At 46.5% G+C, this 24278-nt stretch overlaps 1 protein-coding gene across 7 annotated transcripts in view; it reads left to right on the forward strand.

Annotated features, from left to right (window-relative positions):
• Window positions 1–24278, forward strand: part of TAF8 (TATA-box binding protein associated factor 8) — a 30215-nt gene that overhangs the window by 598 nt on the left and 5339 nt on the right. The window contains exons 1-9 of one of the 7 annotated variants that reach the window (XR_006604106.1): window positions 73–161; window positions 1195–1351; window positions 5559–5657; window positions 5984–6046; window positions 7360–7484; window positions 10803–10950; window positions 12355–12497; window positions 14326–14422; window positions 19037–19158. Coding sequence is in view for 5 of the 7 variants with exons in the window: in XM_004739912.3 (XP_004739969.1) it covers window positions 117–161; window positions 1195–1351; window positions 5559–5657; window positions 5984–6046; window positions 7360–7484; window positions 10803–10950; window positions 12355–12497; window positions 19037–19176; window positions 19466–19478 (933 nt within the window). In the remaining 2 variants the exon portion in view is untranslated. Of the gene's footprint in view, window positions 1–72; window positions 162–1194; window positions 1352–5558; window positions 5658–5983; window positions 6047–7359; window positions 7485–10802; window positions 10951–12354; window positions 12498–14325; window positions 14423–14955; window positions 16104–19036; window positions 19181–19465; window positions 21228–24278 lie in introns of those variants that run through there. The other 6 variants (XR_006604105.1, XM_004739912.3, XM_013062350.2 and 3 more) reach the window with 6 other exon arrangements.

Here is a 24278-nt window from a genome sequence, read left to right on the forward strand (position 1 = left end):
TAGGAAAGCTTGTAGGGGTGCACGCCGCCCCGCCTCCTCCCCGCCTCCGCCCCTCCCCGTTCGGCGACTACAAGTCCCATACTGCTCTGCGCCCGCGCACATTACGCCAGAGCAAGATGGCCGACACGGCGGCCACTGCCGGGGCCGGTGGCTCCGGAACGGTAAGGGCGGGAGGCGCGGGGCCGAGGCGAGAGAGTCTGGGCATTTTGTAATTTCCCCCTAATGTGGGCAACAATCCCATAGCCAGAAATCCAGCCCCACTATGAGCCCCGAGTGGAGGAGCGTCTTTCAGGCCGTACATGCCCCCCTCCTTGGGACTTGGCTACAGGCCTCCGGAGTTGGTGGACCTGTGTAGTGATTGGGCTCCTTCCCTGTTGGGGGTTGGGAACCCGGAACACCTCCTGATTGGTCCGAAGAGGCTGGCTTCGCCTTCTTATTGGCCAGCCGAAGTTGGGGGGATTCCGGTTTCAAAATATTTAGCTTTCCTACTTTCCTGAGCGGTTGTCCTTTGCCTTTCTCTCCTTAACGTCGTGTGGTGGTGTTTTAATTTTTCCTGTTAGTGAAGTGGTGTGGAGATGGGAGGAAAAAGAGAGAGAGCATTTTCTGGGAGAAGGCATGAATTCAATCCCATCATGCATGTTTTTTTCCGCTATATATTTTGATAATCTGCTAAAATAGAAAGTAAAAAGTAGACATTTTGTGGTTTTGGAATTTTAAGTTTTAGGTAGCTCCTTGGTATTTAGAGCCCCTTGGGTACTCGATTATTATTACTCAGCTGGCCAGGGTTTGTAAGTCTAAACACCAGGGGCATTTATTTTTTTATTTTTTTATTTTTTTTTAAGATTTTTAAAAAATTTATTTATCAGAGAGAGGGGGGGGGGAGAGAGCGAGCACAGGCAGACAGAATGGCAGGCAGAGGCAGAGGGAGAAGCAGGCTCCCTGCCAAGCAAGGTGCCCGATGTGGGACTCGATCCGAGGACGCTGGGATCATGACCTGAGCCGAAGGCAGCTGCTTAACCAACTGAGCCACCCAGGCGTCCCGCATTTTTAAATTTTATTTTAGTAAGCACTGATAAATATTTGCTTCCCAAACCTTTGCTTGCCATTGATGATATGGTAATTATTTGATTGCAACCTTGTCTTACGGGCGAAAATCTTTTTTCTTTTTTTTTTTAATGGGGTGCTGACTGGCAGAGATCAGGAAGTAAACAATCCACTAACCCTGCTGACAACTACCATCTGGCCCGGAGGCGAACCCTTCAGGTGGTTGTGAGCTCCTTGTTGACAGAGGCAGGGTTCGAGAGTGCTGAGAAAGCATCCGTGGAAACATTGACAGAGATGCTGCAGAGCTGTAAGTACCAAGAAACAACAGGCCACCTTCTTGGAGTCAACCAAAATCTGTTCGGTGTTCTGCAATCTGATAGTGTTAGCGAGGATCTAGGAAAAAGAAGAATGTAGTTAAGTGACTTACAGGCTTTGGAATCAGTGGGATGTGGGTATAAGTCATCACTCTGCTACTTCACAGCTTGAGCAAGTCACTAAATCTCCTGAACCTCAATTTCCTTATTTGTGAAGTAGGATAATAATTTGTATTTCACGGAGTTGTGAGGTGTGTATGTAAAGCATTTGATGTTAGGAACATTGTAATCTCCTGAGGATTTGTAGGTGCTGTTGTTGCTGCTTGTTTTCTGTACTCAAAGTAGAGTTTTGTTGCAGAGTCACAATGAATTCCCATGAATAGATGCTACACATCGCATAATCAAATGGTATCATATGTGATACAAGAGGGAGGGCAAATAAAGTTTTTAGAATGGAAAACAACTTGAAATGGGTTGAGGTATAGGAGCCTGGAATGGTCTCACATAGGCTTTTCTGCTTGTGCATTATATTTCCTTGCTTGGGTTTTATTGGGGTGGGTGGTGGAAGGTAGGGTGGAATGAGAGATGGGGTTACTTAAGTTGTCTCTTGAGGGATCAACACTTACAAATGAAAGTGAGAAAAAGGTTTAGGCAGTGGGAGACTTTAACTGCAATGCAGGCCAAATAAAGAATTAGCTAACCCAGTGGGGAGCTCTGGAGCAGTCGTTGCCTTTCAGAGTACGCCTCATCAGGCTGAAAAGGCCCTGCCTTTGTACTCAGTTCTCCATCAGGCACTTGATGTGGGCTGCCCCAGGAAGGACGTGGTCTGAGGTGAGATGACTCTCTGCAGCTGATGTTCGCAACTCTATTTATTTATTTATTTATTCACAGATTTTATTTATTTGACAGAGAGAGAGAGCATAAGTAGGCAGAGAGGCAGGCAGAGAAGAGGGGGGAAGCAGGCTCCCTGCTGAGCAGAGAGCCCAAAGTGGGGCTCGATCCTAGGACCCTGAGATCATGACCTGAGCTGAAGGCAGAGGCTTAACCCACTGAGCCACCCAGGCGCCCCTGTTCAGAACTTTTATTTTTATTTATTTATTTATTTATTTATTTATTTATTTTTAATTTTATTTATTTTTATTTGATAGACAGAGATGACAAGTAGGCAGAGAGAGAGAGGAGGAAGCAGGCTCTCTGCAGAGCAGACAGCCCGATGCGAGGCTCGATCCCAGGACCCTGGGATCATGACCTGAGCTGAAGGCAGAGGCTCTAACCACTGAGCCACCCAGGCACCCCTGTTCAGAACTTTTAAATACCAAATGTTTTCCTAAAGCAGTGCTCTCAGATGTTTGGGTCTTAGAACCTCTTTAGACTCTTAAATATTGAGAGTCCTGAGAAGTTGTTCTGTCTACATGGGCTTTACATAGAGTGATTTTTGCCACATTAGGAAATAAAATTGAGAAAAATTAAAAAAAAATTTTTTTTAAGATTTTATTTTTATTTATTTGACAGAGAAAGATCACAAGCAGGCAGAGAGAGAGGAGGAAGCAGGCTCCCCACTGAGCAGATAGCCCGATGCGGGGCTTGATCCCAGGACCCTGGGATCATGACCTGAGCTGAAGGCAGCGGCTTAACCCACTGAGCCACCCAGGCGCCCCTAAATTGAGAAAAATTTTAAACGTAAACATATGCAAGCCTACATTTCATTGTCCATCAGAGCCATGATATCATCATAGACCAGGTCGCCTTTGGAAGACTGCAGGAGACAATGAGAGTAAAAAAAAAATCAACATCTTCATTTCATTATAAACATGGTTTTGGCTTGTGGAGTTTGGAAAGGATTCAGGGCTGCCTGGGGATTCCCAGACCATACTTTGAGAACTTCTGTCCTAAAAGAATAGACAAATAGTTCCCAACAGAGAAGAATTCAGTTCTTGGAAAGATCTTGGAATTCAGAGTTTAAAGGTCCTCATGGTTGAGGCAGCTCTTTTTTTTTTTTTTTTTTTTTTTTTTTAAAGATTTTATTTATTTATCAGAGGGGGAGAGAGCGAGCACAGGCAGACAGAATGGCAGGCAGAGGGAGAAGCAGGCTCCCTGCTGAGCAAGGAGCCTGATGTGGGACTCGATCCCAGGACGCTGGGATCATGACCTGAGCCGAAGGCAGCTGCTTAACCAACTGAGCCACCCAGGTGTCCCGAGGCAGCTCTTTCTGACATCACTGACCAAGAGGGCCTTCTTTCTCTCCGAAGAAATAGTTGCCACTCGGGGGATGGAGCTGCAATAGTGGCGCTGGAAAGCTGTGAATATTGAAACTGAAAGGCTTGAAAATAGTATAAAAGTCTGTTGCTTTGTTCCAAGGAATACCAAGAATGGATAGCTTAAGCTGGGGTCTTCTGAGTCTTGAGCATTTCCATGTTGTCAGGAGCTCTGGATATCGAAGTTTCAGCATTTGCGTTAGTTGTCAGGCAGTTTTTGTGTTTGTTGCCTACAGTCCCTTAGTTTCTAGGGACTCCTGTCTTAGACTGTCTTCAGAGCCAAGTCTCTGAATATTATTTTCTACATTTCTTTTACATATCCTTTGAAATCCTAGGATCTGATAAAAAAAAAGAGAGAGAGAGAAAGGCCAAATGGGTATAGATATTTTATTTATTTTAAAGACTTTATTTATTTGACAGACAGAGATCACAAGCAGGCGGAGAGGCAGGCAGAGAGAGAGGAGGAAGCGGGCTCCCTGCCAAGCAGAGAGCCTGATGCCGAAGGCAGAGGCTTTAACCCACTGAGCCACCCAGGTGCCCCAGGTATAGGTATTTTAAATGCCACCTGGCTTGTTTCTAAGATATTCTATCAGGATTTTAATTAGACTTTCCCCACAGTAAACAGATGCGGCACCCCTACTCCTGCCATTTTCAGGTGTGGAAGTTAGGACTAGTGACTTGATCTGGGTAGTGGTAAGTTGGTCGTGGGTCTTCAGTTAGACACTCTTCCCTCTCAAATACCACTTGCTTTTAACTTCTGAGCCATGAGGGCTTCTAGAGCAGGGGTTCCTTACCTTTTGGGGCTCCTTTTGTAGCTGAAGAAATCTCTGAACCTATCCCCAGAAAAAGAATTTTCTGTATGTAAAATTCACCACAATTTCAGAGTTTCCATGGAATTGCCTATCCACCTCTGAAGCCCAGTTATGGAGCCCAGCTTCATACCTCCCCTTTTCCCTGAAGAACTTTGGCATAACTTTTTTTTTTTTTTTAATTGTGTTTTTAAGTAATCTCTACTCCCAACATGGGGCTCAAACTTAGAGCCCCAAGATCAAGAGTTGCCAGGTCTGCCGACTGTGTCAGCCAGGTGCCCCCATAACTCTTAAATAGAAGTTCAATTTCAGGCAGAAAAAACAAAGACTTGTTCCTCCTCCCCCTTTTTTGGTGGCAAGATGTGCATAACATAGCATTACAAGCGTAACCATTTGTAAATGAACAATTCAGTGGCATTAAGTATATGCACAATATCAAATGACTGTCAACACTATCCATTTCCAGAACTTTTCCATCATCTAAACAGAAACACTGTGGAATGCCTGGGTGGCTCAGTCAGTTAAGCCTCTGCCTTCGGCTCAGGTCATGATCCTAGGGTCCTGGGATTGAGTCCCGCATCAGGCTCCCTGCTCAGTGGGAGCCTGCTGCTCCCCCTGCTTGTGCTCTCTGACAAATGAATAAATAAAATAAATAAATAAACAGAAACACTATATCCGTCACATTAACTTCCCATCTCCTCCCACACTCCCGCCAAGCTCCTGGTAACCTCAAATCCACCTTTTGTCTATATGAATTTTCTTTTTTTCTAGATACCTCATATAAGTGGAATCTTAAAATATTTGATTTTCTGTGTCTGACTTATTTCACTTTACCTAACATTTTCAAGGTTTTTCCATGTTGTATGAGAATTTCATTCCCTTTGAAGGCCAGATAATGCTTCACATTGTATGTGTGAACCACATTTTGTTTATCCATTCATTTGTGGATGTACACTGGGTTGTTTCCACCTTTTGGCTACTGTGAATCACGCTGCAGTGAACTTTGGTGTACAAGTATCTGTTTTCAGTTCGCTTGGGTGTATCCCTAGGAGCGGAATTGCTGGCTCTTACAATAATTCTGTACTTAACTTTGTGTGAACAGAGAATAAGACTTTGTGCCTTTGATCCTTTGCTAGACATTTCAGAAATTGGGAGGAGTGCCAAGTCCTACTGTGAGCACACAGCCAGAACGCAGCCCACACTGTCAGACATCGTGGTCACGCTTGTTGAGATGGGTGAGTACACCTCCAGTTTTCCAGTTGTCCAGTGCAGCTGAGTTGGGGTTATGAGAGAAAGAAGAGTCCCCAAGAGTTAGCCCTGTCTGCCAGGTGTTCTCGAGTTTCCTCAGGAGTCTCCTGGTTTGTTTTTAGCTTGAGAGAGGGTTCCCTCAAAAGAGGGTTCCTCTGACTCTATTTAAGAGACTTCCTACTTTCCTGCTGGGGGATTCAGCTGGAGCTGCTTTCAAGTGGCCGCAAAGCACTCAAGCTGGGGGTCTCCACTCTTTCTCCACAGTATCACTCCCCCTTTAGTGATTTTTTATTTTTGTTCTCCTGTTTCTTAGGCTTCAATGTGGACACTCTTCCTGCTTATGCGAAACGGTCTCAGAGGATGGTCATCACTGCCCGTAAGTGTCTTTGAACTGAGGTCCTCAGTAAGTGCTCAATCAGTGGTTATGGAATGACTTCATTGAAGAGGGCAAGGATCGATTTGCAGCTACTTCCCATTGTGGGCTCCCTTCCATTATTTGGGGCTACCTGAAATAGGATCTTTATTTAGATTAATAGGATTAAGTTGCGAAGTTCAGTCACCAGAAAGGTAATCCGTTTCTGAGGTGTTGCTGTGCTTTAACCCCAGAAGAGGGCTGTTTGAAAAATGTGAAAGGTCTCACTCTTACATCAGTCAAGTAAGCTATGGCCTGGAGGCCTAATACAGCTTGCTTCCTGTTTATGTAAATAAAGTTTTATTGGAACACAGCCATGTTTAATTATTATCCCTGGCAGCTTTCATGCTATAATGGCAGAGTTAAAGTCATTGTGACAGACTATATGGCTGGCAAAACCTGAAATATTTACTCTGTCCCTTTACACAAATGATGACTTCTCCCTTAGATGAAGTGAGTGCCATAAACTGACTTGGGAGTAACAGTTTGGGCCTGTAGGACCTTGAGGAGAATATACTAGATTTTTTTCTCTGCATTCTTTTCATGCTTGCACCTTTTTAAGAAATACGGTCATGGCTCCATAGCTCAGGGGTTAGAGCACTGGTCTCGTAAGAAATACTCTCAGAGTAGAGTGGAAAGACCATTTATTTTTATTTAATTTTTTTTTTTTAAGATTTTGCTTATTTATTTGACAGAGACATAGCGAGAGAGGGAACAGAAGCAGGGGAGAGTGGGAGAGAGAGAAACAGGCCTCCTGCCGAGCAGGGAGCCTGATGTGCGGCTCCATACCCTTGGGATCCTGACCTAAGCCAACGGCAGACGCTTAATGACTGAGCCACCCAGGCACTCCAGAAAGGACCATTTTTAATCCCTTCTTGTTTTCGTTAGCCCGTTCTGACTTACCCTGCCTGGCTTAGGGTTTGTCTTTGTCATCTGGGTTCTATGGAAAAAGAGCCACTAGCCCACTTGAGTCTCCTTAGTTCCTCGTCTCCCTTATGTATTTAACTTGTCACAGCCACCCACTCACCTGCCTAGGCGGTATGCCATCAGATTGTCGTACGTGCGACTGTGACCCCAGGTCATCCAGCAGAGCCTGGCGTGGCAGGGGCGACCTTCTCAGGTCCTCAAGCCGTTAAAGGCCCTTTATTGATAGAAGTACAAAGTGCCTGTTGTACAGGGAGAGCACTGAGGTCCAGCATTTACTTTGAGAAAAGTGGGGACAGGGTAGAGAAGCACAGCCTGGGGTGGTGGAATAACCCCTTGTAACTCTGTTGCAGCTCCAGTGACCAATCAGCCGGTGACCCCCAAGGCCCTCACTGCAGGGCAGAACCGACCCCACCCACCGCATATCCCCAGCCATTTTCCCGAGTTCCCTGACCCCCACACCTACATCAAAACTCCGGTGAGTGAAGCGGCCACGCTGGGGACTGGGACCAATGCAGAAGTAGTCAGTTCCTACTGACTGTCAGGCTGGAGTCCAAGAGTTTGATGATAGAAGGGCGGTTCAGGGCTCAGCACGTCTTTCCTCATTGACACACAGTTTGGCAAAGGAGGATTACATTCTCTAGGGTTCGAATGTGCTCCCATTTGCCAGATCCACGGTTTCACCTCCCCTTGGGGAGGTGTGCTGTGCCCAGGGGTCTTCATACACCTCCTTTGTCCTCACCTCCACCCCATGTCCTGGTGCACATATGGCCATTAGGCAGCTTTTGGGGCAAGTCCTCCAGGACATTTCTCTACACCTAAGAAGAAAATGGTCACCCACCACTGCAACACGGCCATCGTCCTTGACCAGTAGTCTCTGTATGGGTGTCGTACGGCTGCCTGCTACAAAAAGTGCCACAAACTAGGTGGCCTAGCACAACAGAAATGAATTGTCTTACAGTTCGAGAGGCTAGGGTTCAAAACCATGGTGTTAGCAGGTTCCCTCTGAAACCTGTAGGAGAATCCTTCCTTGCCTCTTCCTAGCTTTGAGTGGCTTATGGGCAGTCTGTGGTGTTTCTTGACTTCTAGATGCATCCCTCCCACTGTCTTCACAGGGCACTCTCTGTATCTCTCTGCACGCTGCCATTTTCTTCTAAGGGTACAGTCCTGTTGGACTAGTACCAACGTACTCCAGTTCAGCCTCATGCTGATTACATCTTGCAATGACCCCATTTCCAAACAAGATCATATTCTGAAGTACCAGCATTAGGACTTCAACAGTTTATCTCTTTTTGGGGGGACACAGTTGAACCTACAACAGTCTCCCACTCTTATACAGTGTCTCTTTGTCAGTAAAAGTATTAAATTAAGCCCATATTCCTCTGTTTGCTTATTGACATGACCCTAATGTAGCACTCTGCCAAAGTTAAATATATTAACAGATCATCTCACCCCTGTTAAAGGTTCGGGAAACTTGTTTGCTTCTCCACAGTGGCAGCCATGGGATCACCTCTGCTCTTTATTTTTTGGAATTGTTGTTTGACACTGGGGATAGTAAGTCAGAGGTCTGATCCTAAGGTCCATTTACTTTGGTTCTTGAACAGCTCTCATAGTTGAAAAGGCATATTGCAAAGCTGTGCAGCATCATCGGTTGCCCTTAAAAAATCATAAACATAATTGTTTTTGTTCTCATCGACCGGTTATTTGAAGAATCTTATTAAAATTTTTCTATTAAAATTCCAGTTTCTTGAATGTCAAATGGTTGTCTTTAAAAATAATTGTAAGGTCTTGCATTTTTTTTTTAAGGATTTTATTTATTTATTTGACAGAGAGAGAGAGAGATCACAAGTAGGCAGAGAGGCAGACAGAGAGAGAGGGGGAAGCAGGCTTCCCGCTGAGCAGAGAGCCTGATGCAGGGCTCGCTCCCAAGACCCTGAGATCCTGACCTGAGCCGAAGGCAGAGGCTTAACCCACTGAGCCACCCAGGCTCCCCAAGATCTTGCATTTTAATGTTTTTAACAAGTACGTTCACAATCCCTTCCAATTTTTTATTTGGGGAAAATTTTAAACACGTCTGAAAATGCTGTTCTGTGTTTCAGTGGAGCTAGGGGAAGCATACATATAGGCGACACACTTGAATTAACATTGACAACAGTCGGAATGTTTCCAATACCTCTTTTTTTAAAAGTATACTTTAAATAAAATATCACAAACATACAGAAAAGCACAAATAATAAATGTATAATTTGATGAATTTTTACTAAGTGCACACGCCTGTTGAACTAGTGCCTGAGCTAAAAACAAAAGAAAACCAAAACCAAAAAAACTCCATGGGGCACTAGCTGGCTCATTCGGTGGAACAGGTGACTTTTGGTCTCGGAGTGGTAAGTTCAACCCCCACAATAGGTGCAGAGATTGCTAAAAAATAAAACCTTTAAAAAAAAAAAAGAACAAAACACCCTAAGCCAGCCTTCCTAAAGGTTCCCATCCCCCTTCAGCAACTAGCCCCCCAAAGGTAATCTAATTTTAATCACCATAAACTCTTTTGTCAGTTGTTGTGCTTTATGTAAACTACGTGGCTTCTTCCAGTCAATGTTCTGTCTCTGAGATTTGTCTGTGTTGCTGGGTGTAGTTGAAGTTTATTTAACATATGCATAATCTTTTGGCTTTTGTTCCTCTCTAGGTTTTGGCTTACACAAACGACACTGCTGTGAACATTCTGGCAATTTCTGTATATCAACTGTCAGATACTCAGAATTTTTTTTTTTTTAAAGATTTAATTATTTGACAGACAGAGATCACAAGTAGGCAGAGAGGCAGAGAGAGAGAGAGAGAGGAGGAAGTAGGCTCCCCGCTAAGCAGAGACCCCGATGCGGGGCTCGATCCCAGGACCCTGAGATCATGACCCGAGCCAAAGGTAGAGGCTTTAACCCACTGAGCCACCCAGGCGCCCTAGATACTCGGACTTTTATACGTAGCGTTCAACCCATGACATCTTTTGGGGCATGTATGTTTGCGTTCTGCTGAATATATACCCAGGGCCTGGACAGTGGGGTCATCAGGGAATACTGGAGTTCAGCTGTAGTAGATGCTGCCAAGTGGGTCCAGTACCTCTTTAAAAAATTGAATCTCCATATCATGAAGAGCAGTTGCTTTTTTGTTCATAGTTAAAATGTCAGTTTTACCCTTGCAGTTTAAAACGTTTACACTAACTTCTCATCATTGATGAGCTCTCGGTCATCTTTCACTGGGTGACATGATTGCCAAAGAGCCCATAATTAGGAGCCAGAGTGTCAGCCCACCATTTTCTCATTCTCTCACACTTCCATTAATAGCTTCAGTCTTGGGTTTCTTGTTAAGGCTCTTTTGGGACAACACAGCCACTTTGTAAAGGTTGGTTTTAAAAAACCCAATACATAAGCAGCCACTCACTTCCTGTGGGATGTCCCCTTACACTGGTGGAACTGGAGGTGGAACGTGGCTCCCTGTCACGGCTTCCCAGGGGGGATTCCCACTCTCCCTTCAGGGTGCGTCTCTAATGCCTGAGACCAACTGTCACAGAAGCCACATGAAGGCCCAGGGGCATTTGTCGTAGTAAATGTGCAGTTCTTAATTTTGAAGCTCAAAAACAAATTATTGGTAATAGTTACATCATTTTCTTTCTGCCCCTCTACTGCCCTTGGGGGTCTTGGCTTCAATTGACGTCAGTGGGCCACTTCGAAAAGGTGGAAGGAGATTGCAACAGCAAGAGTGATCCATTGGTATCCCTCTAGTGTCCTTGCTCTTCTCTTTACAGACGTACCGTGAGCCCGTGTCAGACTACCAGGTCCTGCGGGAGAAGGCTGCATCCCAGAGACGAGATGTGGAGCGGGCACTCACCCGCTTTATGGCCAAGACAGGCGAGACCCAGAGTCTTTTCAAAGATGACGTCAGCACGTTTCCATGTGAGAGTCTGTCCCCTCTGGGGATCCTGTCTTGTCATTTGAATTAATTATTCCATCTTTCCTATCTCTCAGCGTGAGAGGAAGAAATGCAAGCTTTGTCTTTGTCTTGGGGGCAGCGTGTGCTGCACGTTTCTGGCTCCTGTTCTGAGGTCTTAGGGGCCTGTCCCTCACCGGTGACTATAAAATGTTATGGCCCGTTTTGGGATCAGCTCTCTGAGGTTGAGTTCAGGCTGCCTCGAGGATGACTGACAGTAGGCCTCAGAGAGGCTCACCCAGCAGAAGTGGCTGCCCTGGGAGTAGGAGGGACACAGAAGGCAGGCAGCAGGGCACTTACCAAACACCTCCCCAATCCTCCCCTGCACGTCCCCTACCCCTGTCTCTGCCTTCACCATGTTCTTTCACAGGCTCCGTGTCACTGAATTTCTCATCTGGGTGCTGATGTTACCTCATCACTGTGGGCCACGGTTTTGCCAGAGGAGAACGAGACAAATGGGTTTGGGTGACTGATTCAGTCAGCAAGGCCCTATAGGAGGCTCACTGTGGGCCTGGCCCGGAAATGAGAGTGTTCACCAGTATTTTCCCTTATGTTCTCTCACTGAATCCTCTCACGAACCTGTGAGTCAGGGACCGTCCCACCACCCTTAGAGGCTTTTAGAGAAAAGAGATGAAGTCATTTGCCCAAAGTCACACAGCTGGTAGATAGAATGCACACTAGCTCATTCCAACCATGGGACCCTACATTAGAGGCACAGCAAAAGTCATCTCAGAGTGTCTCCTGCACGTCATGTTCTGCCATCAAAGTATACATAGATGATGTCTTTCTTTTAATTTTTTTTTTTTAATTCATAATTTTTTCTTTTCATCGGTGCCTTTTGGAAGAACTGGAATGCTCACATACTTGAAGTGCTCTCTAGCTCAGGGAATGGATACATGCAGAGAGTTTTCGGGTCCAGTATTTAGACTGGAGTCCTTTAGCCTCTAGGGATCAATACCCTCACTCAAGAAACGAGGCTGAGAGAGCTTAACTGACCTTGGGTCTAGGATCATGAAGCTGACGCTTTGCTAGAATTCAGCCGCAGTTTTATCTGAGTTTAGTTATATGTGGTGAAAGTGGGCTCTGAGGTCATAGTGCCCGAATTGAGATGCCACACTGTCACTCTCTGTGTGCTTGACGAGGTCACTCCATGACGCAGGGTCCTCATCTGTGAAATGAGGCAGGCAGTTGCACTGAATAGGGTGGGGGCCAGAATTAAAGATAGCGCATGGGGTGTTGAGTGGCCTGTGGTGAAGGTTCGGAGCACGTTAGCCATGACTGTTTATTGCCGCTCATGGAGCTGTCAGAAGGCCCTTGGCCCACGGCAGGGACACTGTGACTAGAATGGTCCCTCTCTTCCCATTCCCCAGTGATCGCTGCCAGGCCTTTCACCATCCCTTACCTGACGGCCCTTCTTCCATCGGAGCTGGAGATGCAGCAGATGGAAGAGACAGATTCCTCGGAGCAGGATGAGCAGACGGACACAGAGAACCTCCCTCTTCATATCAGCACGGTGGGTCCTGCCTCCTCTCTGCTTCTTAATACCCCCAAAACACGCCCGTGCTGCCTGCAGCCTGTCACCCTAAGTAGACACGACCCACCTCAGGTCTCTGGCTTTGTGGTAGGGACTTGCGTGTTGGGCTCGTGATAATCCAAGTGTGACATGAGCGCTTGCCTAAGAGATAAGTCCATGTCGTGGGGATCACTCATTCATTCAACAGATACTGAACGGGTTTCTGCCAGAGCCAGGCACAGTTCCAAGTACTGAGGAATTCGTAGGAGACAAAATAGACAAAATTTTGTGCCCTCGTGTAGCTAAGAAAAATGATAAATTAGGAGATAGGAAGTAGCATAGGCATGAGGGGATATGTGGTACTGGATAGGGGGACTGACAAAGTGACAACTGAAGGGAAGACCTGAAGGGAACAAGGCTTGTACACAGCTGGGAGTAGAGCATTCCTTGTAGAGGGCACAGGAGATGCAAAGGCCCTGAGGTGGGAGCCGTTGTGTTGAGGAACCTCAAGCCATCAAGGAGGCATGAACAAGGGTATCTCCTGGGCAGTTGCATCTTAAAAAAGACTGTATTAAACACTGGGCTTTTTCTCAGTGAGGTGGGAGCCATTGGGAATGCTGAGCAGGGGAGGTCAGGGTCTGATGGAGGTTTATTAACAAGGTGGTCAGGTTGCTGTGTTGAGAGTGGACTGCAGAAAGTAAGGGCAGAAGCAGACACTCTACTTATGAGGCTCTGCAGTAAACTCAGTGGGGGTAATAGAAGCGAAGACCATGAGATGTGGTCAGATAGAGTATTTGGTCAGATTCTAGACTATTTTCAGAGCAGAGCCAAACGATGGAGTGAGTATGAGTTCAGAGAGAGAGCCAAAGAGGAATGCAAGGCATTTCGCCTGAGCAACAGGAAAGATAGCGTTGCCTTCAGCCAAGATAGGGAAGCCCTGGATGGGCCAGGTGGCTGGGAAGAGAGGCAGGTGTTCCAGTGAAACAGGATACCTTGAGATGCTTATTAGACACCTGGTGGTGATATCACATGGAGAGATGGATATAGGAGTTGGAGTTTGAGGAGCTGTTAGGGATAGAGATGCAAATTTGTAGGTTTTGTTTAAAACTGTGAGACTGGGTGAGCTCCTTGGGAATGGGTAAGGATACAAAGAATAGGAACTGGACTCTATAAGTACAGATTTGTGCCATCCATTACAGTAGCTACGTGTGTCTATTTAAACTGAAATTAGGGGTGCCTGGTGGGCTCAGTAGGCGGAGTGTGTGACTCTTGATCTTGGGGTTGTGAGTTCGAGCCCCACATTGGGTGCAGAGACTATTTAAAAACAAAATCTTAACAAAATCTAAAAAAAAAAAAGAAAGAAATTAATATAATTTAGATAAAACTAAAAATATAATTTCTTAGTCACACTGGCCATTTTTCAGATAGCCACCTCTGGCTAGTGGCTACCATACCGGGCAGTGCAGATGTAAACACTGATGTCATTGCAGAAAGTTCCACTGGACAGCGCTTTTTTTAAAAATTTATTTATTTGACAGACAGAGATCACAGGCAGGCAGAGAGGCAGGCAGAGAGGAAGGGAAGCAGGCTCCCCGCTGAGCAGAGAGCCCGATGCGGGGCTTGATCCCAGGACCCTGGGATCATGACCTGAGCCAAAGGCAGAGGCTTTTAACCCACTGAGCCACCCAGGCACCCCTGGACAGCACTTTTATAGACAATTTTTTCAAGGAACTTTGCTGTAAAGGGAAGGGGAAAAATGGAGCGGTGGCCAAAGGGGGAACGTTAAGGGGTTAAGAGAACCGTTTTTATTTTTGTTTGTTTCTTTAAGATAAAAGAACAGGATGTCAGTATGCTGATGGGATGATCTGGTAGAGAGGAAAAGTGGATGCAGGAGAGAAAGAAACATTTTGGATTGATGTTCTTTGGTAGGTGAGAGGTAAGGGCTCTAGGGGCCAGGGCATGGTGGAGGGGTTTGTCTTGTTAGGGGCATTTCACTCCCGGGGGAGGAGACCCAAGTGTGCGAGCACAGAGACCGAAGCGGGTGAGTCGTGCTCGTCAGAGCTCATGGATGTTCTCATCTGGGTATCAAGGTGTTGTCCTCAGCACGTGCAAGGATAAAACCCCACTCGTGTTTCTGCATCTTTTTGAGAAAGTGCCAAGTACAGCTACAGAGCTGCTAGAAGCTGAAATGCCGTTAAGGCTTGTGGGACCCTGTGGTCCGCTTACCATATTCATCCATCCTTTAAGGCCGGCCCTGGCTTTGAAGCAAAGGATGCCTTGGTGGTTATCATTGGACCAAGCATTCTGCACATTCTCCAGGGTTCCATGCGGCAGGTGGCAGCCAGCAGCCCCAGTATGCAGGTGGAACGCGACCTGTGCTGTCTTCTGTTATTTGCCGGTGGGCCTCCTTGCTTGAACACGTGTCTCTTTAATGTTGGATTATTCCTTTCTGAATTAGGGCTGGAAGCCCATGGCTTTACCTAAAGCAGAGGACCTTGTTATTCTCCACTTCTGTTTTGGACTCAGTTAATTTGGTCTGCGATATGGTGATGTGGTCGTGGACTCAGATGAGTTTCATGTTATGAACAGGAGGCATCCTCTAAGCAAAACCACCATCCCTTTGTAAGTACCAAGTAGCTAAAGGGTCTGCAGATATGTGACTGGACACCGCAGGTGGTGACAGAGGTCAGGTCATGGCCATGAATGAGCTGAGGCTACAGGAACACGGGAGCTGCTGTAGGACTCCAGGGTGCCGAGAGGCCAAGCCAGACGGCAGAGAGGAGGAAGAGCTGACCCTCAGAGTCACGCTGGCCTGGCCTCCGATCCAGATGGCGCTGCTTTCCAGATAACTTGACCTGGGTGGCATTCCCTAACATCTGAGTCTGTTTCCTCACAAGTACAAGCAGGAATAGGAAAACCTGTCTCAGCAGCGTACATTGGGTGCCTAACTGACGGCTCCCTCCCCCAGCCTCCCACCGTTTTAGGCTGTACCACCACCTGCTCTTCTAATAAAAATAAATAAATAAAAAGACCTCAAGAAAAGGATCCTAGCAACAACAGATACACAGTTGATTGGACTTACTCCTGTTATTCTGTTGAATGGCAAATACAATCCTATGTTTCAAAATTCACAAGGTAGAAGGAAGTGTATGGCCACCCTCCTTTACCTCATCCTTGTTCCCTGTCGTCCGCTTCCCCGCCTCCCAAGCCGCCAGTGTTCCCAGTCTTTTTTGTATCCTCCCAGAGACAGTTTCCTCCTTGTTTTAAACACAAATAGCAAGTCACAGTGTTCCCTTTCTTGGTGTATCTTGGTGATCATTCCATATGTGTATGTCAGGAGCCTCTTCGGCCTTCCTTAGGCTTTCATTGTGTTCCACTGTGCGGACGTAACCATGGGACCTGACCAGCTCCGTGTAGACGCTTATGTTTTCTATCTGTGCTTTACAGACATCGTTAACAGTGAATTAAATAACTGCTGTTTTAAATTATTCTTTTATCTACCAATGGCAGCACCCTTTTCAAGGACTGTTGCTAGGTGGTTTACTTTGTTTAATCCGGTTCCGGTTTCTCCATGTACTTGAACATAAAAGGACTATTCATTTTAAATTATGTGTAAGAGAATTTTTTCCCCTTGTATATTTGAACTAGCTGCCTTCTGTGATAATACCCATATCTAAACTTGATGCTCCTTTATCAACAATGTACCATTCATTCACTCAACAAGTATTTAGTACCTGTATGTGCTAGATACTGTTCTGGGTGCTTGGGATGCCTCAGTGAAAAGAATTAATGAAACATCTGTCTTTTGGAAGCCTGTGTGTTGGCCAGGGTGGGGGGAGGGGAGAAACAATGAATGTAATATATAAATGAATCATCTACAGTATATTAAAGATGCAGATGCTGTTGTTGGGGCAAGGGGACCAAGGAAGGGGAAGATCCAGGGTGAAAGATGGAAGTTTCAGTTTTAAATAAGGTAATCAGGGTAGACATCACTGAGGAGACATTTGACAAGAGACTTGCAGGAAGTAAGCAAGTGAGCCATGTGGATATCTGGGGAAGAGCATTCTGGAAAGGGAGCAACCAGTGCAGAGGCCCTGAGGAACAACCCAGAGGTGAGTTGGACTGTGGCTGAGGGAGGCAGTGGGAGGGAGGCTGAGGTCAGGTCAGTTAAGATCCTGCAGTCAGCTCTCAGAACTGGCTTTTAATTGGGTGAGTGGGAGTCGTGGGAGGGTGTGAAATGGAGGAGGGACATACCAGAACTTCCTTAAAGATCTCGGGCTATGGGGGAGGTCAGTTAGGAAGCTGTTGCAGTAGTCTTGATGAGAGCTCTTGAGGGTCCAACAGGGCAGCTGCAGTAGAGAGAGCAGAAGTGGTCAGATTCTACCCGTATTTTGAAGGTAAGGCCAAGGAGTTATCCTAACAGATTTGGTTGTGAGAGTCTGGGAGAGAAGAGCAAGCGTGACGGTGGAGTTGGCTGGAACGGCTGGAAGGACGGAGTCCCCTCAGGAAGGGCTGGAGTTTCGATTCTGGCACAGAAGTCTGAGGTGCCTCTCGAGGCCCGGTGGAGATGTTGAGCGAGCAGGTGGCTATGCAAGCCTGGGAGTCAGGAGAGAGGTGAGGGCAGAGAGGTGCCTGCAGCAGTGGTCAGGATAGAAAGATGGCATTGGAAACTGTGAGGCACTGCAGTCACCTGGGGTCGTGGGGGGCTTACCAGAGTGCACACACTCTGGCCTTCACAGGCCTGGGGAGCTTCTCACAGACTCTTCTGCTCCCACCTTTTTCAAGCAAATCTCCATGAGTTTGGCATTTTACTTTTATCTACTCCTGTCCCTCCCTATTTCAAGGCTGCCTGTCCCTGAAGGAGGCAAGAAAGTGGCCATTCCAGCTCTACTTGGGAGAAGAGAAGCTGTTGTCCCATGACTCAGGACCCACATCCTGGCCTTGTGAGACAAGTGAGCCGAACAAAGGAAGCCTAATGCCCTCTGGCAGAGCTCCCAGGGCTGGCTTTTTTGTGCCCCTCACTGTCCCTCCCCTCCTTATTATCTCAGGAAACACTTAAGTTGTGGTTGAAGGAACTTGCCACTACTTAAGATAGGACATTTCCGGTAGAGAAAGGACAGCAGGGAGGTAGGGGTGAGTTATTAAACCAACCCATTAACAACTTCAGAAAAATTGGGAGCCAAATATCCCAGGGAGGTCTGGTCGTCTGGCATGAGCTAGGTTAGCCTGGGGGCATCCCCTTTTAAGGGAGCCTCCAGAAGGTCCGCAGTGGTTCTAGGTCACTTTGTGGGAGAGGGAAAACACAGGGACCCTGGATGGAACTGGGTTTGGCGGGAGAACAGAATTGGCGGGGTGGGGGGGGGGTTGGGGTGTGGAACCTAGAAGGGAGCCAGTTTCTTCAGACTCGCTAAGCCTGAGACAGGAGTCCCTGAATGGCCTGCTGTCCCTTGTGAGGGAGCCTGCTGTTCCTGTCATCCAGTCACAGTGTCCTCTTCTGCCCTGCTGTCTTTGGACAACAGAATCTCCTGGTTGAGGTCAGGTCCTCTTTTGCCTCAATTACTAAACAGGAATCTCAGTGACAGGAGCCGTGGCCTGTCACCAGGGGGCGCAGCCCAATCAGCTGCTGCTGGTCACTTCTAGCCCCTCAGGCCTGAGCTTCTAGGTCAAGGCCTTGGTGTGATTTTTCTCCCCCTTCCCCAGCAGCTTCTGCTCATTTTAAAAAACTTGGAAAATAAAGGAGGGTATAAATAAGGGAGAATCAATCACCCATATTTCCAGAACCAGTTTTTAACGTTTCAACCTACTTTTAATATGTCTACACTGATTAAAAAATGTTTTAATTTGAGATCATGTGGAATATATGTAAACCTATAAACTTTTCTCCCAAATCACCTTCCTCAAAAAGCAAACAGTGAAAGAGCTGAGCCACGGGTCACAGATGGGGAGTATCGTTGACGTTCCCGTGTTGGCACCTGTGTGCTCTCTTTGCCTTGGCGGGAACCCTCAGGGCTCAAGGAATGTTCGGCTTCTGCTGCAATATGACCGTTGGTACCTGTTGCAGGTAGCAGATATTTGAGAATCTGAGGGAAATTGGTTATGACTGGCATTCAGTTTGGCCCAGGAGAGGCCCTGTGCACAAGATCTGTTCTAGCCCTCTGTCCTGCAAAGCATCACGGGTCATTTCTCTATTTCTTTATCTCCACACAAGCCGGGTTTCCTCCTTGAGTGTCTAATTGTTTGCCTCTGACTCCTCGCTCCTGCCAGGCCTCTGTTCTAACTCATGTCCTTGCCTTCTCAAGAGACTCAGAGTTTTGTTTTCCATGCTGCCCTGTGTCCAAGCTATGTTCTCATCTTCCTCTGCTAGCTGGTCCATGCCTGGGCCTTACTTCTCCGGGGCAGAGATAGGTACATTAGAAAGAAGGTGGTCCCTGGGCTTCTCATTTCTTGACGAAAGGGATGCTAATAGTAGTTCTTATTTTGGGCATGATCTCTTTCCTTATGCCGTTGGTGTTTTGCTTTATTTCGGCTTTTACTCAAAGGATGATTCTGGAGCCGAGAAGGAGAACACCTCTGTCCTGCAGCAGAACCCCTCCTTGTCGGGCAGCCGGAATGGGGAGGAGAACGTCATCGATAACCCCTATCTGCGGCCTGTGAAGAAACCCAAGATTCGCAGGAAGAAGTGAGTTGGAGGCTGGGGAGCCGAGAGGCTTCTCTGGCCAACTGAGGTGGTCTTCTCTGCTCCCTGGCAGAAAGGAGAGGCTCCCCAGTGGGTCTGAATCTAGGGAAAGGAAATTTTCTCCCTTTTTCTCTCCTCACTCATCCCCCACATGTACCTCTTGTTGCAAAGAGGTTGAGCGCCCTGCGGCCCAGGGGCCAGCCCTCAACAGCCCTAGAGCTGTCCCCCTTAGAAGGAGAGCAGGTGGGGACCCCCCTACCAGGCAGGCTCCATGGATTCCTCTTCTTTCTAGGTCCCTCTCATGAGCCGAGAAGGAAGCCTGCCTTGTACAGAAACGTGGACACCACTCTCCTGGGGCTGTTAAAGCCACTGGAGGGAAGAAGAGAGGGTGGTCTCCTCGCTGTCAAGCCCTGGTGGCTGGCATGACCCGGCATGATTTTAATAGCCAGCTCAATATTAAGACTACCTAATTTCACTGGATCTTTGGGTGGAGAAGACGTGATGGTGATGATCAGACTTTTCTAATCCCCCTGGCCGTACTGTGGGGCGCCGGAGCAGACAGTGACTTCAGTTATTGTCACAGGACTTGATTCCTTTGAACCCTGGAAGACCAGGCACACACAGATCTGCTAAACACACAGGAGTTAGAGTGACGCGTGCGCACAGCACCGACTCTCTCATGGGCACTTGCTCCCAAAAGCAGGGCCGCACTCTCTCCTGGGAGAGTAATCCCCGACTCTCCCTCTGTGGGATGTGTGCTTGGGGACTTCCAACTAAGTCCCGCTCCATCCTGTGAAAGAGCTTTTCTCTGATGAGCGCTAATCAGTGAATATATTATGGTGTGACTTGTAGAGGAATCACGGATTGTAAACAACAGGAAAAGGATTTGATGGGGAGGGTGGGGGAGGGGGAGATTTCGAGGGATGGGCCTGGCTAGCTGCTGGAAGGCTGGCAGGGACAGAAGGCCGTGGTTCCCCTTACGGTGGAGCCTGCAGACCAAGCCAGGGTCTTCTTCCAGAAGCACGTCTGAATCTGATCAACCTCTTTTCCTCCTGGGGAGAGAAGACTTCATCCTTGATGTACTCTACAAACAAAAATCAAAACCAAAAATCCCAAGTGTTGAGGAAGATTCTGGACAAGCTGATACCCTTTGGCTGGTCTCCAAAGGAAGAGATTTAAAAACCAAAGTCCAAAGAAGAAAAATGCCAGTGACACCTGGAAGTTAACACAGGATAAACAAGTTGTTCCCTGGGTTAGCATCCTGAGGTCCGTATTGAACTTTCCTGATGCTCCGCTTCCAGAGTCCTCTCCTGATCTTCCATGCTCTGGGTGAATTTGAAAACAAAAAACTTGACAGCAGGTTCCATATTCCTCTGGCCTCACTGTTGCTTTAGGGCCCTCCATCCCATTGCCCAGAGGCAAAGAGCTGCTTGTCAGTCCCCAAAGATGGCATGCTGGGGAGATATTTGGATTCCCCCATTCCGGACCAAATAAGCATTCAGGTTTGTAGTGGCCTGAAACTCTGGATGACAGTCAACTGGACGGCAGTCAGAGTGGGCCCTTGCTGAGTTTGTGATTTGGCTCGTGGCAATTCTTCGCCGGTTAAGTTTACAGGCCTGGGTTTGAGTCTTGGCCAGTGCAGGGCTGAGACCTTGCCAGCTTGCTGTTCTCTGCCCTCGAGGCAGCCACCCTCGTCAGCATTTCTGCACTTCCTCATTCGCCATTACTGTCCAAAACCAGCACCTGCTCCATGCCATGTTGCCAAGGGAAGAGGCAGGTTTGGGAAAATGTTGCCCCTTCTGCTTTTAAGATCGGAGACCCGAATTCTGTTCTGGGTGAGAGGCCCTGGGAGGTGATAAGACAGCTTGAAACATTGACCCGACCATCGTTGTGTAAAAACTGTGCATAATTCTCAGTGTATATTTATAAATGTCTATTTTTTTATAACTTTGGGAGACTTCTTGGAAAGAAAAGTAGTAAACAGAGCCAGATTAAGGATGTGATTTATGAGCTTTTAATCAAAGGTCATAATAAAAACTGCAAATGAAACAGAATGGTATACTTTGAATTTAATTTGTATTGAAAAGTCACAGCAAGGACTAAGACTGTAGGCAGATAAGGCTTAGTCCTTCTGTTGGACTTAGTACCCCTGGGAGCTATCTAAAACTCTACTTTGGGAATTTTCAAACACAGAATGAGGAAAGTATATGTGCTTTCCCTCTATATCCTTCGCCCAGCTTCAACACTAAGCAATATCTTTTCAATTCTGTTTCGTTAATGTCTCCCACCTTTTTTCCCTTTATTTTTCCTTCCTGGAGGGTTTTTTTTTTAAGATTTTGTTTATTTATTTGAAAGAGAGCAAAAGCAGAGGGGAGGAGCAGAGGAGAAGACAAAGGGACCAGCAAACTCCCCGCTGAGCGAGGAGCCAGGATGCAGGGGTCAGTCTCACTGTGATCATTACCCTGAGATTACAACCTGATCTGAAACAGGGAGTCAGAGGACACTTAACCAACTGAGCCACCCACGGGCCCCTTTTCCTGGGCTTTTAAAGTAAACGCAAGACCTGTGTCATTTAACTTGTAAATAGGTCTCCATACATCTCTCTTTGATAAACCTTTTTTCTTTCTTTCTAATTTTGAAATTACAGATTCATAAGATGTTGGAAAGAAAAAAAATGTCCCATGTGCCCTTGGCCCAGTTTGCCCCAGTGGTAGCATCTTGTGTAACAGGTGCAGTATCAGACCCAGGAGACTGGCCCCAGTACAACCCATAGCACCTACTTGGTTTTCACTTTGACCTCTGTGTGTGAGTGGTTCTGTGCAGTTTGGTTACATGTGGATTCATGTAACAACCACCGTGATCAAGATCAAAATACAGAACGTTCATCACCACCAGCTCCCCTGTGGCAGTCTCTATAACCACATCCACCCTTCCCCGTCCCTAACCCCTGGCAGCCACTCTTCTGTTCTCCATCTTTATAATTGTATTTATAGGTTGTTGGGGCACCTGGGTGGCTCAGTGGGTTAAGGGTCTGCCTTCAGCTCAGGTCATGATCCCAGGGTCCTGGGATTGAGCCCTGTGTCAGAACCCCCAATTCTCCCTCTCCTCTGCTCTTCCCGCCCCACTCAAGTTTTCTCTCTCTCTCAAAAAAAAAAATTTTTTTTAAATAGACATGGGGGTGCCTGGCTGGCTCAGTCGGTAGAGCATGCATCTCTTGATTAAGGATTTGTGACTTCCAGCCCCATGTTAGGCATAGAATTTACTTTAAAAAAAAATTGTTAATATAAATGGAATCATATAGTTATAACCTTTCAAGGTTGGCTTTTTTCACTCGGCATGAGGAAGAGCCCTCCAGGTTGTGTGTATCGGTAGTTCCTTTGTTGTTTTTTTTTTTTTTTTGCTGAGTCCTGCTTCACGGTACAGCTGTACCACAGTGCGTGTGACCATTCGCACTTTGAGGAACACCGTGACAGTTTCCGGTTTCGGCCTAGTATGAATAAAGCGGCTATGTACATTTGTGGAGAGGGTCTATGTAAACATAAGTTTCACTTCTCTGCAATTAATATCCAAGAATGCGATTGCTGGGTCCTGTGGTAACTGCTCATTGAATGTTAAAAGGAACCGAAACTCTTGCAGAGTAGCTAGCTGTACCATTCTGCATTCCTGTTTGCAGTGTATGAGGGATCCGGTTTCTCCGCATCCTCGCCGATATTTGGTGTTATTATTTTATATTGCTTTAGCCATTCTGACAGGTGTGTAATAATAACTCGTTGTGACCTTAGTTTGTATTTTACTTATGGCTAGAGGGGTTTATTTGCTCTCTGGTGGGATCTAGTTTAGTCTTTTGCCCATTTTCTCATTGGGTTGTTTGTTTGTTTGTAAATTTCTTTATTCTAGATAAAAGAACTTCTCAGGTGTGCGGTTTGAAGACGTTTTCCTGCTCCACAGCTTGTCCTTGTGTCCTCCCCACAGGTTCTAATGCAGACCAAAAAGCTTTTAATTTTGAAGACCAGTTTATCGGTGTTTTCTTTTACGGGTTTTTTTTTTTTTTTAAGATTCTCTTTATGTATTTGATAGAGAGATCACAAGTAGGCAGAAAGGCAGGCAGAGAGGGAGAGAGGAGGAAGCAGGCTCACTGCCCAGCAGAGAGCCGGACGCGGGGCTTGATCCCAGGACCCCGAGACCATGACCCTAGCTGAAGGCAGTCATTTGATAGTCAGCTAACCACTGAGCCACCCAGGCGCCACTATGGGTATTTTTAGTGTTGGGTCCAAAAACTCTTCACCAAGCCCTAGTTCCCGAAAATCTTTTTCTCTTTTTTTTTTTATAACATTTTTATAAATGTATGTTTTACATTTTAGTCCTTGATCTGTTTTGAGTACATTTTTATAGAAGATGGGAGATTTAGGTAGGCTTCCTTACTTTGTATCTGTCCAGTTGATCTGGCACCTTTTGTTGAAAAGCTACTTTTCCTTCACTGAATTACATTTGTACCTTTGAAAAGACTTAGCATTTTTTGTGTTGGGGGCCAGATTTGTGTGGGTTGATAGACTTTTTTTTTTTTTAACATCATCACTATCTCAATATTATACTTAGCAAATAAACAGATTTCATTATAGCCTTTAGTATCTAGCTCATACTCCGGTTTTTCCAGCTGTCTCAAGAATGTTTCTGTTTGTTTGTTTTTAATAGTTACCTTGCTTGGATCAAGATCAAAAAAAGATCCACACACCATATAGGTTTTCACGTCTCCTAAGTATACAACAGTCCCTCTGCTCTTTACCAAGGAGCACGCCCCTTCCTGGGTGCCCCCTCCTGGGCCAGCAGCCCCCAGTCTGGCCTCTGGCGAGGACACTCACAGGCTCCTTTCCTTTGTTTCTGACCAAGGGGCAGTTAAACAGTGACCAGTGAAAACTGAGAAACCAGTAACAAAATGGCCCGGCCCTCTAGGGAAACAAGCGTAAAAGGAACTGAGGTTCCTGTGCTTTGTTTTTCTAGAATCCTGAAGTTGCTGTAAGAGGCCACGTGGTTCAGTAGAACAAAGCTCACGGACATGTGTATTCATGGTCCCACAATTGACCAGCTGTGAAATCTCAGGCAAATCA

Source organism: Mustela putorius, unplaced genomic scaffold (assembly GCF_011764305.1).
Source record: "Mustela putorius furo isolate JIRA1106 unplaced genomic scaffold, ASM1176430v1.1 tig00003983_pilon_pilon_pilon, whole genome shotgun sequence".
Lineage (NCBI taxonomy): Eukaryota > Metazoa > Chordata > Mammalia > Carnivora > Mustelidae > Mustela > Mustela putorius.